The sequence below is a fragment of the Pogoniulus pusillus genome, chromosome 26 (genome assembly GCF_015220805.1).
Source record: "Pogoniulus pusillus isolate bPogPus1 chromosome 26, bPogPus1.pri, whole genome shotgun sequence".
Lineage (NCBI taxonomy): Eukaryota > Metazoa > Chordata > Aves > Piciformes > Lybiidae > Pogoniulus > Pogoniulus pusillus.
This window is the reverse complement of record NC_087289.1, coordinates 12,803,966-12,820,886: the sequence shown is the minus strand read 5'-3', so window position 1 is coordinate 12,820,886 and position 16,921 is coordinate 12,803,966. Positions and strand designations below refer to the sequence as shown.

At 42.6% G+C, this 16,921-nt stretch overlaps 1 protein-coding gene across 1 annotated transcript in view; it reads left to right on the top strand.

Annotated features, from left to right (window-relative positions):
* Positions 1-16,921, top strand: part of SERPINI1 (serpin family I member 1) — a 63,372-nt gene that overhangs the window by 29,334 nt on the left and 17,117 nt on the right. Inside the window, exons 2-5 of the mRNA XM_064165048.1 lie at positions 2,694-2,961; positions 4,958-5,188; positions 8,200-8,394; positions 9,911-10,115. Coding sequence (XP_064021118.1) covers positions 2,712-2,961; positions 4,958-5,188; positions 8,200-8,394; positions 9,911-10,115 — 881 coding nt within the window. The 5' untranslated portion in view covers positions 2,694-2,711. The remainder of the gene's footprint in view (positions 1-2,693; positions 2,962-4,957; positions 5,189-8,199; positions 8,395-9,910; positions 10,116-16,921) is intronic.

The window sequence follows — 16,921 nt, the reverse complement described above, 5'->3', positions numbered from 1 at the left end:
ATGAAGTCTTGTGTTATGTAACTTGCAAAGATGAAGTGATGGCAGCCTAGAGGAGGGCTTAGAGAAAAAGGAGGGCATATTTCTAATCTATATCAAAGCAGTCATCAGAAAAGTGATGTGAGGCAGGGGAGAAGCAAGACTCTAGCTGCTGTGTCGCACTAGGAGCCTGTCCTTTTACTCCTGAAGCATGTGTGGTTGCTGGATGGGTTCATCTCTTTAGTTTTCTCAGTGCAAAAATAAGCAAAAGGCTGATCTGTGGCTGGGGGACAGGAAGAATCTTAACTAGAGACTGCATCAGCTGCTGCCAAGGCACGTCTGTGTACCCTGTTGCTTTTTACATTTTCTCAGCTAGAAAATGTGGGTAATAATGCTTAAATTATGCATCATTCAGTGTTGTGCGAGTTAATTAGGTAATGCTACAGAGTCCTTTGATGATTAAATGCATAGTATAAATGGTGTATAAAGCTTACTAAGGGTCTCTGTGTCAGGTATACAGAAAGTCATGCTAGCTGCAGACACAGGAGAGCTGGGAAGCATAAGGCAGAGGCATTCAGGCTGGCTGCATGCAAACTGCCTTCAGTCAAGCAACAGAAGAGCACAGTCACACAAATCTGTCCCGTGCTGACAAGCCCTGCACACTGGCACAATGACTGCTTCTGGACTAAAGCTTTCAGGCTTGTGCTGTCTACCCTACTGCTTTGTTATGTGTGGGAGATTTCCTAAGCAGCAAAGTAAAGGAATTGAAATGAAGGCTTTGCTGGCTTGGTATTTCTGACCCAGACAGTTGGCAGTCAGATGCTAAGGTAGCATCTGAAGTTTAAAGGATGGAGATGTATTGCTCCAGGAGCTGGAATTTTAATACCAGTAGTTGCTGATACAGAGTGAGAGCTGTTGCTTACTGAAGCAAAGCTTGTATTAGTCAAAAGCATTACTGCTAACCCTTTTTTCCACTTAGTTTACTTTCTCATTTTCCCTGTTGGATCTTTCTCAGTGCTGTACACTGTATCTTCTAAAGATCTCTGAGCAGCTTTGTCTCTTAGCTAGGGTAACTACCCAGCTTGTCACCGGTATTTACTAACAAAAGGGGTTTCATTTGGTAACCAAGATGTGGTTTATTTGTCTTTCAAAGAAGTTTTGGTGGCTTGCCATGTGTTTTACAACCGAGCAACAAGACTGCATTTCATTTGTCCTGGGTGGCAGCAAGCTCTGTTACAGTGATTCAAATAGTTTAACCAGTTTGGGGCTTAGAGTGACTTATGTGGCTAAGAAGGCCAGTGGTATTCTGGGGTGTATGAGAAGGGATGTGGTTAGTAGGTCAACAGAGGTTCTCCTTCCCCTCTGCTCTGCTCTGGTGAGGTCATACCTGGAATATTGTGTCCAGTTTTGGGCCTCTCAATTAAAAAAGGATAGGGAACTGCTTGAAAGAGTCCAGCCGTGAAGATGACCAGAGGGCTGGCCCACCTCTGCTGTGAGGACAGGCTATGAGAGTTGAGGCTCTTAAGCTTGGAGAAGAGAAGGCTTCGAGGAGACTTGTAGTGGCCTTCCAGAATCTGAAGGGGACTATCGGAGGGCTGGGGAGGGACTATTCAAGGTCTTGTAATGGACAGGGTGAGGAGGAATGGGTTTAAACTGGCAGAGGGGAGATTGAAACTGGATGTTAGTAGAGAAGTTCTTTACAGTGAGGGTAGTGAGATACTGGCATAGGCTGCCCAGAGAGGTGTTGGTTGCTCCCTCCCTGGCACTGTTTGAGGCCAGGTTGGATGAGGCCTTGAGTGACCTGTTCTAGTGGGAAGTGGCCCTGACTGTGGCAGAGGGTTGGAACTAGATGATCTTTGAGGTCCTTTCCAACCTAAATCATTCTGTGATGGAGAGAGTGAACCATCTCCTTTATGAGGAAAGACCGAGGGAGCTGAGGCTCATTAGCTTGGAGGAGACTGAGGGGTGACCTTGTTCATGCTTATAAAGATGTGAAGGACAGAGCTAGGCTCTGCTCAGTGATGTCCAATGGCAGGACAAGGGGCATTGGGTGCAAGCTGGAGCAGAGGAGGTTCCATGTGAACATAAGGGAAAAAAAATTCACTGTAGAGGTGACAAAACTCTGAATTGGGGTGCCCAGAGAGGTAGTGGAATCTCCTTTGGAGAGATTCAAAACCTTCCTGGACGTGTTCCTGTGTGATCTACTCTAGGTGATCCTGCTCTGGCAGGGGAATTGGACTACACCTTTTGAGGTCCCCTCCAATCCCTAATGTTCCCTGATCTTACTGAAAGATCATATGAAAGAAATACAGATTTGTAGGTTTTCTTGGTGAAGAAGTTCAGAAGCACCAGTTCCGGATCAGCCTTGCCCAACAATAACAGCAGCAGAATTGAAAACCACACATAGAGAAGCTCTTTGTGGTAGTTTTTACTTCGGTAGAAATTGTGTTTTTGTTAACCTGTGACTGAAGGGTCTCCAACCCTCCCAGTTACATAAGGATCAGGTTATTCTTCTGAGAACAGATCATTACGCCAGTTTGAGCAGGATTCTTGTGTCTCCTCCAAAGAACTGATTTGTGCATTGAACTCTGCCTAGTTTTTATTCCACACAGATTTGAGACTATTTACTATTCCTTTTCTATTTTCTTTGCCTCTCAGGTTGAATCTTTTATGACATGGACAAGATTAACCTGTTTTCTCTAAAATTCATCTTGCAGGTCTGAGAACCCCAAGACATGTATTTCCTTGGACTGTTGTCTTTGCTTGTTTTGCAAAGCAAAGCCTTCAAGACAAATTTTCCTGATGAAACCATTGCTGAGCTTTCTGTCAATGTTTACAATCAGCTGCGAGCTGCAAGGGAAGATGAGAATATTCTTTTCTCTCCTCTGAGCATCTCGATAGCCATGGGAATGGTAGAGCTTGGAGCCCATGGAACCACTTTGAAAGAAATTCGACATGCCTTGGGTTTTGACAGCTTAAAAAATGGTAAGGCCTTTTAATCATGTTTTACTGTGGGGCTTTGTGTCGTAAAGAAACAGATGGCAATGCCTGAACAACGATGGAAGTGCTCGGTCATGTCCATGGGTTATTAATCAGGAGGCTTCTTGGCATCCTGTTTGATGGCCTGAGCGTGCTGAGGCATGTGTCAGTGGATTCTGCATGAGCTGAGGGATGCTAATACATACTCTGGCCTGGGCACCTGAATCTCAAGCAATTACTGTGAACTGTTAATCTTGGTTTCCATCTGCAAAATAAGCTTGCTTTGGCCTCCAGAGTCATAAGAAGATTTCTAGGAATAGAATTTTTAGGGATTATAACCAAACCTGGGAAAGAAAGCAGTAGTTTTAGCAATATTGCTTCTAAAGAAGTACGGAAATCATAGTAATTTGACTGGCAATGTCTCTGACACAAACAACTTGGTTCTTTATCCCAGTTCTATGCCACTAATGTTCTGTCTGCATTGCACAATGTTGCACACAGATACACAGGCTAATTCAGGATTATTATAATGATGCTAATTATAAGCATCTCAGCTGTTTCAGCATGATGCACTACATGTTCCCTTCAGCCTTTTAGAGAAATGGGATCCATTTCTTTAGCACAGAGCATCACTGGGGTTGTTTAGCCTGGAGAAAAGGAGCCTGAAGGGAAGCCTCCTCTACAACTCCCTGAAAAGAGGTTGTGGCCATGTGGGGGTTGGTCTCTCCTCCTAACTAAAAAGTGACAGGACAAGAGGAAATGGCCTGAACTTGCATCAGGGCAGGTTTAGATTGGGTATTAGAAGTGTGGTAAGTGGCCATGGGGCCCAGCAGAGCATTGGCAGGATGCTCCATTTCACTTTGTCCAGGTTAAGTGGTCTGATTACAAGTGTGGACTGAGGCTGTGACAGGAGAGACAAGATAAATGGGATCCCATCATATGCTGGGGGATGGCATGGCCCAGGAAAGCCCCAGAGGACAAGCAAAACACTGTTCTCCACTCCCAAACCCCACCAAGAGTTGAGCATTGGCTGTAAAGAGCTCTAGGCTCTGGAAGATTTTACTTCCTGGTGTTTCAGACCTACATGCTGGAAGTCACCCTCCTGGTGTGGCTGGCAGCAGACATGTGCTCCAGATGGGCTGACCAGGGAGGTGGTGAAGTCACCATCCCTAGAGGTGTTGAAGAAAAGACTGGATGAGGCACTTGGTGCCATGGTCTGGTTGATTGACTAGGGCTGGGTGCTAGGTTGGACTGGATGACCTTGGAGGTCTCTTCCAACCTGCTTGATTCTATGATTCTAGCAAACTTCTTCACTGAAAGAGTTCTCAAACACTGGAACCAGGCAGGGTCCCAAAGGAAGTGATTGAATCCCCATCCCTGGAAGTGTTACAAAGATGCAGAGATGTGGTGCTGAAGGATGTGGTTTAGTCTGAGTTAAATAGTGGTTGGCCTTGATGATCTTAAAGATCTTTTCCAGGCTAAATGTTTCAGTGATTCCACGATTTCTGCTTGGGAGGCATCATTGCATTCAATTTCTAAATGTTATGGTTGGTTGGTTAGAAATTTCAGCCTTCCTTAAAGCAGAAAGCTCTAATACTACTCAGGATTCTTCATTTATGAAGCTAATTACCCCCATGCAGGATCCTCAGAGATTCTAGACCTTCTTTTTTTTGCAGAGAGAAGCCTGTGGGGAAGTCCTTAGTGTGGTGCCAAGACATACAAGTGTGACTTACAAGAAAAATTCTTTTTAATTGCTCTTTTGGTGTTCAAAGGAATAAATCCATGAGTTGATAAAAACTTATTAATTATGTAGTTCAGCCTTGTGGGTTATTCTTTCAGGTCTGAAGGTGTGTGTAGGCATAGAAAGAAGTTTGTTTGGGAAAAAAAGGACTTCTTAGGGGGGAGTGGGTGGAGCATAAAATGTCTTTGTGAATTTCCAGCAGGAAAAACATGGAATAATTTTCCTTTCTGAAGCACTGAAGCAGTTTTTTCCTTTCCTCAGGTGAAGAGTTCACCTTTTTGAAGGACCTTTCTGACATGGCAACCACTGAAGAAAGTCATTACGTCCTGAATATTGCTAACTCTCTCTACGTGCAGAATGGCTTTCATATCAGTGACAAATTCCTGCAGTTGGTGAAAAAATACTTCAAAGCTGAAGTAGAGAATATAGATTTCAGCCAAAGTGCAGCTGTAGCTACCCACATCAATAAGTGGGTGGAGAATCACACAAATAGTAAGTCCACATGCTGCTTCTGTGCTTCCTGCAGTAAGTGTTTGTGTTTCCAAAGTTATACAGAGTTGTTGCAATTGTTGCCTTGGCTTTTATCTATTCTGTCAGAGACTAAAGTGTCTCCTCCCATAAAAAGAATTTTAGCTCTTCATGAGACTATGGTAGGTTTCCTGTTCACCAATGATCTGTCTTTAGTTTTTGCTATTGCTAATTGTATGGTAATGTTTGTCCAGATATTTTCTTCCTGCTGTCATGTTGCCTCGAGAGATTCCTTCAGGGAAGGGATAGAGGGCAAGAAATTCCCTCAAGGGGTTAGGACATGTTGCATGTTAATTGAGGGAGAATATTGTCAAGGTAGGTATTTTAATAGTGTTTTAAGACTGATTTTTTGGGTATTAAATTAACAGAATAAATAGGTAAGTACTCAAAAGTGCTTTTCTGCTAGCTGCAGATGAGTTGTGTATGAATGAGGTAGTGGCTTTTGGTTGTGTGGAGTAGTAGTTCTCTGAGGAACTCATAATTACAAAGTATTGGGAAATAGAATGCAAAGGAAGACAAAAGGTCATTTAAACCCAGGAAATCAGACTCTGTAATGTAATCTTTCCTAACATGAGGAAACTAGGTAGCCTGATGAAAGAGTAGCTGCTTTTTAGGAAGACTGTCAACAGAATTTCACAATACAAATTTGCATCAAGGGAGTAAGGACAAAATTGCCCATGTAAATATGCATGTTCGGAGCTGCTTGGTGTAGTGCTTGCTTTGCTCATGGAGTCCCAAAGATGTGACCTTTTTTTAACTGAATACATGCAAAGTCTCAAGGTATGGGAGTGAAATTAGTCCCCTGTTGCAGGGATCAGAGCATAGTCTCATTCTAGTTCATCTGGCACACTCTGGAGATTGATATTTTAAGAGTAATTCAACAGGGTTCCTGCTCTAGCATCAGTTGTGCTGTTGTAAATATGAAGGTAATAGAATCCCTTGTAAGAGATTAGCACATAACCATGTAGTCTGAGCATATCAAGTGGTAAAAGAAACGGCCTCAAGTTGCACCAAGGGAGATTTTGGTTGGATATTAGAAGAATTTTCTTCACTGAAAGGGTTCTCAAACACTGCGTCAGGCTTCCCATGGCGGTGACTGAGTCGCCCCATCCCTGGAGGTGTTTAGAAGATGCAGAGATGTGGTGCTGAGGGAGATGGTTTAGCACCAGACTTGGAGAGTTAGACTGGTTGGATTCAGTGATCTTCAAGGCCTTTTCCAACCAAAACAATTTTCTGCTTCTCTAAGGCTTTATGGAAACGTATGGCAGCAAAGTGGAAAAACATATAATGATGCTTTTATTCCATCTTGGGAATGACCTGGTTTGTTCCAACATGGCAGCTATTACATTCATAATAAATTCTGCCCTTTATCTCCAACTACAGAAATAGAGGGGCTGTGAGTGGTGCAGCAGATTGCAGAGTGTTTTCAGAGAAGCACAGTGTCTGGCTGAAGGAAAGGTAACATCCTGTTAGGAAGAACAACAGGTTCTGCTTAACCTGCCGCATGTGTTGACTGAGCTCCTAACCACTGCCCTGGAAGAAGCTGTGCAGAGCTGACAAACGAGCTGTGGGTCTCTTAGCATTAGGTTGCGATAGTAACAGTCCCTCAGCCTGATCTCTGACCACTAGATGTGATTCTGCCCTACCTGCCAGCTCTGACTGAAAAGGCTTATTTTCTCATTAGGAAGAGGGGTACAAAACGGGCAGCTTTCCAAGCCCAGCGTGTTAAGTGTGATGAGGGGATTGGAACAGCAGACCTAACTGTCAAAGCTTTCTCTGGCCAAAAAATGTTCTTAGCACTCCATTAGTATCTTAACAAGATATGGCTGAAAAATTCAAGAGAATATGAGGTACCAAATAGAAAGACTGGACTGGAAGTGCATTTTTTCCTCCTTTTCTCCTTTGTTTTTCCCCCCAACCACATAGAGTGAGGCTAGCAGTATCGATCACATCTCATTTCTAAGAGTGTTCTAGATAAGGTGAAGTACAAACAGCAACCCAGAGGGAGTACTACCTAACAATACACAAATTTCACACCAGTTATTCAGTGTCATATGCTCCAAAAAGCAGAATTCATTTTGATACTAAACCATGGATTAAGAGGTAATAATCAGATTGAGGAATGTGTTTGTTTAACACCTTGCTTTGCAATGTCAGTTAAAAATAGAAGCGAGCAAGAAAGCTGTCTGAAGTAGGCTGCAATTCTTTAAGAATAGTGACAAATCTGGTCAGTGCACCAAATTTAACAACCTCGAGATTATTTTGCTTAAAATCAAGCCACTTAAGATGAACTAAAGCAGGTAGCAGACTGGATTCTAATGTAAATTACTTATTTAGGAGTAGGAGCTAAGCAGCTGCCAGGCTCAGCTGACATACCTCCCATGAACAGAGCAGCTGCTTCTCTGAAGAGCAAATGCTGTGAATTTATTTGGGAGTTTTATGGTTAGTCTTTACCTTCAGTAATCTCCTTCTGACTTCACACAGAAGCTTCCTTCAAAACTGGACAAGGTGAAGGTCCAGTGGTATAGATGGTTCTGCTCTGGCAGGGATGTTGGACTAGATGATCTTTCGAGGTCCCTTTCAGCCCTGACATTCTACAATGCTATGATTTCAACACTTAAGCAGCCATTTGGAGTGGAGGCAAAGTTTGTAGACCTGATTGTAGCACTGAACTGTACTGTAGCATGAATGTAAGCATTCCTTCCATGATCCCTTTGCTGCTTGCTTCCACTAAGGGTTATTTTGTGATCTAGAAACAGTTGTCTTAACGAGTGCTTGATGGAAGGATTTCTGCACCTAGAGTGTGATTTAGGTTTACCAAACACTGGCAGTTTAATTTGAGATTTAATGAAACATCTGAATTGGAAATTGCATGTTAGCACAGCTTTTTATTTTCTTGCATTTTTCAAGCTGTCTTAAGTTTTGATTTAATGCTCAATTTGACGTGCAGACTGACAGTTGGGTTTTCTTCTTAGATATGATCAAAGATTTCGTGGCTTCAAGAGATTTTGGGGCTCTAACTCATTTGGCTCTCATCAACGCAGTCTACTTTAAAGGCAGTTGGAAATCACAGTTTAGACCTGAAAACACAAGAACTTTTTCTTTCACTAAAGATGATGAAAGTGAAGTGCAAATCCCAATGATGTACCAGCAGGGAGAGTTTTATTATGGTGAGTTGGACATTCAGCAATTTAGAGCTTGTAAGTCTTTCCTTAACAGGTTTGCTGCAGCAGTGCTCATTTGTATTGTTGTCTTTTCTTTCAGCTAGACTTCAGAATGTGGTGTTTGCTTGATGAAGTGATTCTGATTTTTAATGCCTTTTTGTGACAGCACAGAAGGTTCCACCTCAACACAAAGGGGAATTTCTTTAAGGGTCACAGAGCACTGGAACAGGCTCCCCAAAGAAGTTGTGGAGTCTCCTTCTCTGAATACTGTCTGGATGTGTTCCTGAGCTAGATTGTATGGTGCTGCTCTGGCAGGGGGGTTGGACTCGATCTCTTTGGATCCCTTCCAACGCCTGACATCCTGTGAGCCTGTGACGTGTATGCTTGTGTATTATCATAAGATCAACCAGGTTGGAAGAGACCTCCAAGATCATCCAGTCCAAGCTGTCACCCAGACCTGTCCAATCAACTAGACCATGGCATTAAGTGCCTCATCAGGTCTTTACTTGAAATTAGCAACATTGATGATGACCTCTTTTTTTTGGTTGCCCTTTTTAGGTCAAATTTTGGTGCCACATGATGCATTTCAGAATGTTTATCCATTATATCTGTACAATTCTTCAGCCAGATCTCCTTCTCACTAAAGTATTTTTCTTATATTGAAGGTCAACAATAGAATGAACCCTGCTTAATAATAGCTGTTGTAGTATTGGAGACTGGGTGAGGTACTTAGTACCATGGTTTAGTTAATTATAAGGGTTAGGTGATAGGTTGTACTCAATGATCCTAGAGGTCTTTTCCAACCTGGTTGATTGTGTGATTCTTAGAAAGGTAAAATAGGGTGTTTTTTGAACACCAGAACTAGCTGATAGGTTGGACTCAATGATCCTAGAGGTCTTTTCCAACCTGGTTGATTGTGTGATCCTTAGAAGGGTAAAATAGGGTTTTGTTTGAACACCAAACTAGCTGATAGGTTGGACTCAATGATCCTAGAGGTCTTTTCCAACCTGGTTGATTGTGTGATCCTTAGAAAGGTAAAGTAGAGGTTCTTTGAACAGCAAAACTAATGATGGTTTTCTTGTCTTGAGCTTGAACTCCCAAGTGGGTTCTCCAGTGTCTAGCACTGGCAGTGCTTTACTCAGTCTCATCACTGAAAAATTACCTCTCTCAAATAAAACCAAAACCCTCTGCCCATTTGCTTGAAAGACTTGACAGCTTTAACAGCTTTTAAACTTCTCTCAGTCTAACCAGTGGAAGTTAGGTGGTAGGTTCAAGTGTTATTATCTACAAGCTGTGTGACTGCATCAGCTTGGATTCTTTGCAGAAGTGGATGTAAACCTCAAATCCTATGATGGAGAAACCAGAATAAATTGTATGCAGCATATCATAAAGTTCCATTTTTATTTCTGCTGTCCAGTAAACACTCCCAATATTTGCTTTCTATTTTTCCCCTACCTCCTGTGAGAAGAAAAGAAAACATTTCTAATAGCTTTCTTTTTTGTTGTGGTGGTTTGTTTTGTAGGAGAGTTCAGTGATGGCTCCAATGAAGCAGGTGGCATCTATCAAGTTCTGGAAATACCATATGAAGGAGATGAGCTTAGTATGATGATCGTTCTGTCCAGACAGGAAGTTCCACTGGCCACACTGGAACCGCTGGTCAAAGCCTCATTAATTAATGAATGGGCTAATTCTGTAAAGAAGCAGAAAGTGGAAGTGTATTTACCAAGGTGAGAACAAGCTCCTGTGTCAATAGAAGGAGAGAGACTGTGTTTAGCTGATCCAAGTAGCAGAGCAGGTGGAACTTGAACATCTTGATCAAATCTGCAGTTATGTAGCACCCATGTGAAGGTTACTTTGACAAGAAAGCCCAGAGGGTGGATGCAGTGCAGGATGGTGGCTGTTGGAGCAACAGATGAGCACTGCATTTGCATCCTTTTCATATGTAAGCTTCAGAAAGAAGAATTTAATCATTAGGGATATATTCACTCTAAATGATGTTCAGGGTATTGCAAAACTCATTATGGACAAGTTCCATTTAGACAGGAGACACAGAAATATTTCAAGGCTGAATTACAAAAGCTAAAATGTTTCATTTAGGTCCCAGTTAGATTTCTATGTGCTGCTAATTTTAAAAGTCCTAATGGTGTGTGCCTGTGTTAGATAGAAATGGTTTGAGTGTGGAGAGGTAATTCCAGTCAATTTATGTCTTTTGTCTTTTTTCTTGGCTGTAATAAATGCTGGTTTCTCTTCCCTTAGGGAGGCAATAGAATAACAAGATGTTACAACCAGAAGGGATGAAACTTCAGTCAGTTCATGTAGACATAAGTTGTGTGTGCTCAGTGGCATATTTGCTCACATACACAGCTTAGTTATCTCTCTTAGAATTCTGTTTCATCTACCATCAAATATTTTTCGTGCTTGCCCTGCACTCAACATAGTAACAGAGCTGTTTACTACTGAATGTCACTAATAATGTATAGTTGGCTCATGATGTCCTCCAAGTGATCCATAATGATTTCACTGAAGTGTTTATATAACAATATGGCACAAGTTTGATGTGAATCATTTCCACTTTACTTTTGTGCCACTGTGCTGTGAGTACATGGCAGCAGGAGAAACAAACTAGAGGGAATCCTTTTAATCATTAAAATAGTTCTTTATTCTCAGGTGACTTGGAGATTTGAAGTTGTTATATTTCACATGTAACAAGATAGACCACGGGGACTCTTGCCTATCAGCCTGCTTTCCAAAGCAAAATCCACTTGCAAGAAGCTAACTGCAGCTGAGCACCATAAAACAAGGCTAGGCAGGAGAAATTAGGTTGAGATGGACTGGTGCTGTCAGCATGCCCTAATTCCAAGTCGAGATGGAATTCCACTTCTCTTTAAAGCTGTTACACTTGGAATCAGAGCAGTGAGGAAACAGCAGTGTTTTGGGGTTATTTAGGAAGAGTTCTTTTTTAAGTAGCATTTCTTTTGAGGAAGCAGGGAGAGCAGCAGAGAGCTGCATTGCAGGTTTTACACAAACTGAACCCTCTGTGCACTATTCCTGTGATTTTTTTGTTTGTTTTTTGATCTTGGAGCTTTAAGTCCCACTAAGACATCAGGGAGGATGATTTCTCCTAGGGTATTTTTCCTGCAGGTTTGGCCAAACCTTACCTAGATATTAATGAGAAGTAAAACATGAGGATTCTTCCATGCCTCAAGCTTACCTTTTATAACTGCAGCATTTCACACCCTGTGCATCAGATGCTGAAATTGGGCACTGTCTCTCAAGGAAGCAAGGGCTGGAGCATCACTCCTATGGAAACAGACTGAGAGTTGGGGGCTGTTTAGTCTGGAGAAGAGAAGGCTCCAAGGAGACCCCAGTGTCTGAAAGGAGACATACAGAAAAGCTGCTGAGGGACTGTTTAGGATGTCAGGTAGTGATAGGGCTGGAGGGAATGGAGCAAAACTGGAAGTGGGTAGATTCAGATTGGATGTTAGGAAGAAGTTCCTTATCGTGAGGGTGGTGATACACTGGAACAGGTTGCCCAGGGAGATGGTGGAAGCCTCATCCCTGGATGTTTTTAAGGCCAGATTGGATGTGGCTCTGAGCAACCTGATCTGTTGTGAGGTGTCCCTGCCCCTGGCAAGGGATTTGGAGCAAGATGATCCTTGAGGTCCCTTCCAGCTCTGACAATTCTGTGATTCTATGAATTTCTGCAGTGGGAGATGCACACCAGAAGTGTCTCCCTATTGATTGTATAAGGAATCTGTGAAGACTAGCTTCCAGATTTTAAGAAGCTTAAATATCTGAAGTTAAATGTATGAAAGTCTTCAAAAACATTAATTATGTGCATGAGGCAAATAAAATTTATTAAGATAGTTTTGGGGTTGGTTTGCTCTTAACCAAAAGCAGAGCATTGTCTGTAGCCAGGCTCTCAGCCATGAGTTTGAGACCTGGGTTTTGTGTGGTCATAAAATGTCCTTATTAATTCCATCCTCCAGCTTAGTTGTCATGCCTGTTGCTCTTATCTAAGAACCTCAAAAGCCACTTGTGAATTAAAGCCACACAAAAGCAAACTAGGTACAAGCAAGTGCTGAGTACCTGCAGTATTTTCAGATTGTAAAAGATAACTATCATGAACTTGCAATTCCATATGGTAATACTGCAGTTTCCTCACAAAAAAATTCTAAAGATTAATTGCCTGCTCTCAAGGTGTTGGATTTTCATTAGGGATTCAGAGGTGATCTACAGGATTTTATCAATGCTCTAAATAAACACTTCATAAATATTTTATGCTCTGACTCAGAAAGACATGTTATGAAATGTGGCCTGCAGGCTCTGTCCTCTGAGAAATTGAAAGCAGCACTGGAATAAAATTAAATTTTTATATCTTGAAAGATGCTATCCAATTATAAAGTGAACATTTTTTAAACTTATACATTTGTAATGGGACCTGAATGAGTAGCCAAAGCAGAGTTAATCACAACTTTCCAATTTCTGTTGGCATTATCTGTGTGCAAATGAAATTGTGTATTATTCCTCTTAATAGCAAAGGGCAGATTTGTACAGAATTGTTAAATTATACTTTCTCATTTTCCTTCCCAAATCATTGTTTCCAGCTTAACCCAGACTAAAGTGATCAACATTTTAATCCACTTTTTGCATAGATGTGAAACAGACCATGAATCTAATTTACAGTGCTGTCTCTCTAACATAAAGTATTGAAAGAGCATAGGAGGAACTGGTACCTAGTAGCAGTGCCACACTCTGCAGATCTTCTCTTAAGGATTGTTCCAGTATACCTGGTGCTCTCTAATGACCTTTTTGGCTTTTGTTATACCTTTCAAACATGTTCCAAATGCCTTAGATGGTTTTGAAATCATAGAATGGTTTAGGTTGGAAGGGACCTCAAAGACCATCCAGTTCCAATCCTCTGTCCATAGGCAGGGACATCTCCCAGCAGAACAGGTCGCTCAGGGCCTCATCCAGTCTGGCCTTGAGCACCTTCAGGGAGGTTATGGACCACAGAATCACAGAATGTGATCAAAGATTCTGTGATTTTTGTGCTCCACAACTTCTCTGGGCAACCTGTGCCAGTGTTTCACCACTCTCATTGCAAAGAACTTATTTCTAGCATCTAGTCTAAATCTCCCCTCTGCCAGTTTAAACCCATTCCTCCTCATCCTGTCATTACAAGCCCTTCTCAGTAGTCCCTCTCCAGCCCCACTGTAGGCCCTTTCAGATACTGAAAGGCCACTCCAAGGTCCCCTCAAAGCCTTGTTTTCTTCAGGCTGCACAGCCCCCACTCTCTCAGCCTGTCCTCATAGCAGAGTTGCTGCAGCCCTCTCAGCATCTTGGTGGCCTCGTCTGGACTGGCTCCGACAGTTCTATGTCCTTCTTATGCTGGTGGCTCCAGAACTGCACACAGTACTCCAGGTGGGGTCTGAGGAGAGCAGAGCAAAAGGGCAGAATCCCCTCCCTTGCCCTGCTGGCCACGCTGCTCTTGCTGCAGCCCAGCACAGGGTTGCTGTCTGCACTGCTGGTTCAGGTTGAGCTTTTCATCAACTCAGACCCTCAGGGCTGCTCTCAACCGTTCCCCACCCAGCCTGCATTTGTGCTTGGGATTGCACCCACCCATGATGCTTTTTCAAAGTGAAATGATGCTTTTTAAAATGAATCTTGTTTCCTCTCCAAAAAAATCCCAACCACCCCAAACACCAAACAGCCTATTCACCCCCTCCCCACCAAGCCAGCCCTAAAGCACAACCCCTCCCCTTTTTTTGTTCTTTAAGTCCATGCTTTCTTGAGTTCCTTTTTCACAAGGAACAGACCAGTGCTGATTGTTCTTCAGACAGTCATGGAAGAGGTATAAAACTGTCCCACTGAAATATGTACTTAGCCAGTTTCTGCAGCCCATGGAGCTTGCCTGTGAAGGAACCCAAATCTGCCTTGCTTCACCTGCTCAGGGCACTTGTGTAGCTTTTCTGATTTGTTTTGGTTTGTTTTTTTTTCTTTGCAGTCAGTGAGGAGTTTGTTGCTTGTTTGTTTGTTTTCAGGCTACTAAATCAGTTCTGGCACCTTGGGACAACTGAGGCTATATTCCAACTGAAACATTGGTGTTGGTATCAGCTAGAAGCTTGGGATCGTAGGCTGCTTGCTAGGTTAGAACAGAGATTCAGATGCTGAGGGCCTGTCCTCCAAGCAAGAATATTACAGAATCACAGAACCAACCAGGTTGGAAAAGACCTCTGAGGTCCAGTCCAACCTATCAGCTAATGCTTCTAACTAACTAAACCATGGCACTAATCCAGCCTCCTCTTAAACACCTTCAGGGATGGTGACTCCACCACCTCCCTGGGCACCCATTCCAATGCCAATCACTCTTTCTGGCAAGAACTTCTTCCTAACATCCAGCCTAAACCTGCCCTGGCACAGTTTGAGACTGTGTCCTCTTGTTCTGTCACTGGGTGCCTGGGAGAAGAGACCAACCCCACCTGGCTACAGCCTCCTTTTAGGTAGTTGTAGAGAGCAGTGAAGTCTCCCCTGAGCCTCCTCTTCTCCAGGCTGAACATCCCCAGCTCCCTCAGCCTCTGCTTTCAAACCATTGTTTTGTTTGCTTTTTGTTCTGCAGGATTTAATGTGTTATTCCAGGTTTTCAGGCTGGTTCTTCCTTGGTTTTGCTCATTCAGCATTGATAGTATAGATTTTGGCTAGGCTGTATTCACTTCTGTTGTAAATCTAGGAATTGAACCCTAATCCTCCTTGATTCTGTGGCTCCTGAGCATCTAAGGACTTAATAGAATAAATCTTATGAGGAACAACTGAGGGGGCTGGGGATGGGTTTGAGGAAGAGGAGGCTGAGGGCAGACCTCATTGCTGTCTACAACTACCTGAAGGGACATTGTTGAGAGGCTGCTGGGCTCTTCTTACAGGTAATTGGAGACAGAGCAAGGGGGAATGGCCTCAAGACGAGACTGGGGAGGTTTAGATGGACATTAGGAAGAAGTTTTTCATGGAGAGAGTGGTCAGGCACTGGAATGAGCTGCCCAGGGAGATGGTGGAGTCACCCAGCCTGGATGTGTTTAAGGGTGGTTTGGATGTGGTGCTTGGGGCTGTGGTTTAAGGTGAATCTTGTAGAGTAGGGTTCTAGGTTGGACTTGAGACCCTGAGGGACTTTGCCAACCTGCATGGTTCTGTGGTTCCCAGGAAATGCAGCATTTCAGAAGGGTTGCACAACATTGTAAAAAGATGAAGCCATCTTTTTTTTTTCCCCTCTTGAATGTCTGTAAACCAGAAGAAATATGGCCTGATGTGGGCTCTTAATGCTCTGTGCAAACCCTGAAGGTTCAGATACATGAGTAAGGAGTCTGTCAATGACATAAATGCATCATTTTAATCTTGTGCCTGTGTAAGTTTTAAATTTCATTAAAATCTCATCATTCTCTGCTCAACCCTCCAGAGAACTGTTTGTTAGGATCTCAATCTAATTCTACTTCCTAAGCATCTCATTCTGTTCTTCATTTTGTGTGGGAGAGATCCAAAGACAGTGGAAATTAAGGGAAGTATTTTTGTTCAGCTATTTGGACTGCACTTGTAGGAAGTGGAGAGACTTTGCATTGTAAAAATAAATACAGAGCTAACTCACATCTTAGTCTCTTTCACTTCCATAGGCAGAATCACTCTTCCTTAAAGTGTTTCTGCTCAGTGCTTTCTAGGGTTGTCTGTAGAAGTCTGTGGTGGTGAAACTTCTAGAAGTGCTTCAGCACAGAAGCTCTTCTTTCCAACAGACTCTTCCCTCTTTTGGTCCTGTGGTTAAAAGACAAAGTCTTTTCTTCAGTTTGTTTTTCTCAGACTTCTCTTCATGTTTATTTTTTTCTTTAATGCTCCCAGTCACAATTATTTCATTGCTTCTGATACTCAAGTATTGAAATTGGGGATTTTTTTTTGGGTGGGGAGTTTCTTTTAAGAGTATTTTTAGTATCAGAAGCACATGAAAGACTGTGGAGAAAAAAACCATCTGGTTCATTCTCTGTGACAAGCACTGCAAATAGCCATGTGGCAAGGGCTGGTATGGTGGAGCTCAGCATTTCCAGAGTCTGGAGCTACAGCAAATGCCTGGCTTGAGAAGTGAATGTCCCTTCTGTGCTCTGGGTTGTCAGCTTTGATTTTGAATATCTGCATCACTGTCTATAAGGACCACAGAGAAATCCAGATATGGCTGGAGGATAAGTCCTACCAAATGTTTGTGGGATTGCATAGCTCCAAAGTAAATTTCAAAGTGTAAAGCCAGCTCTATTATTGTTTCAAAAGAGGCAGGTCCTGATGTCAGCTAAAATATTTGAAATATCACTAATAGCTTATCTGTAACTCTCACTGACCTTCAGAGCATGTGGGAAAGGAGATACTCTTTTGAACATTGCTTTAGAGTGGGGTTTTGTTATGACAAAACTAAAAGGGGAGAAGGGAAGTAATTAGTTTTATTATCATAAAGGGCTAGTTTGGTATTTATACAGCTGATGTGATATTTTCAGTCTACTTTATTTGC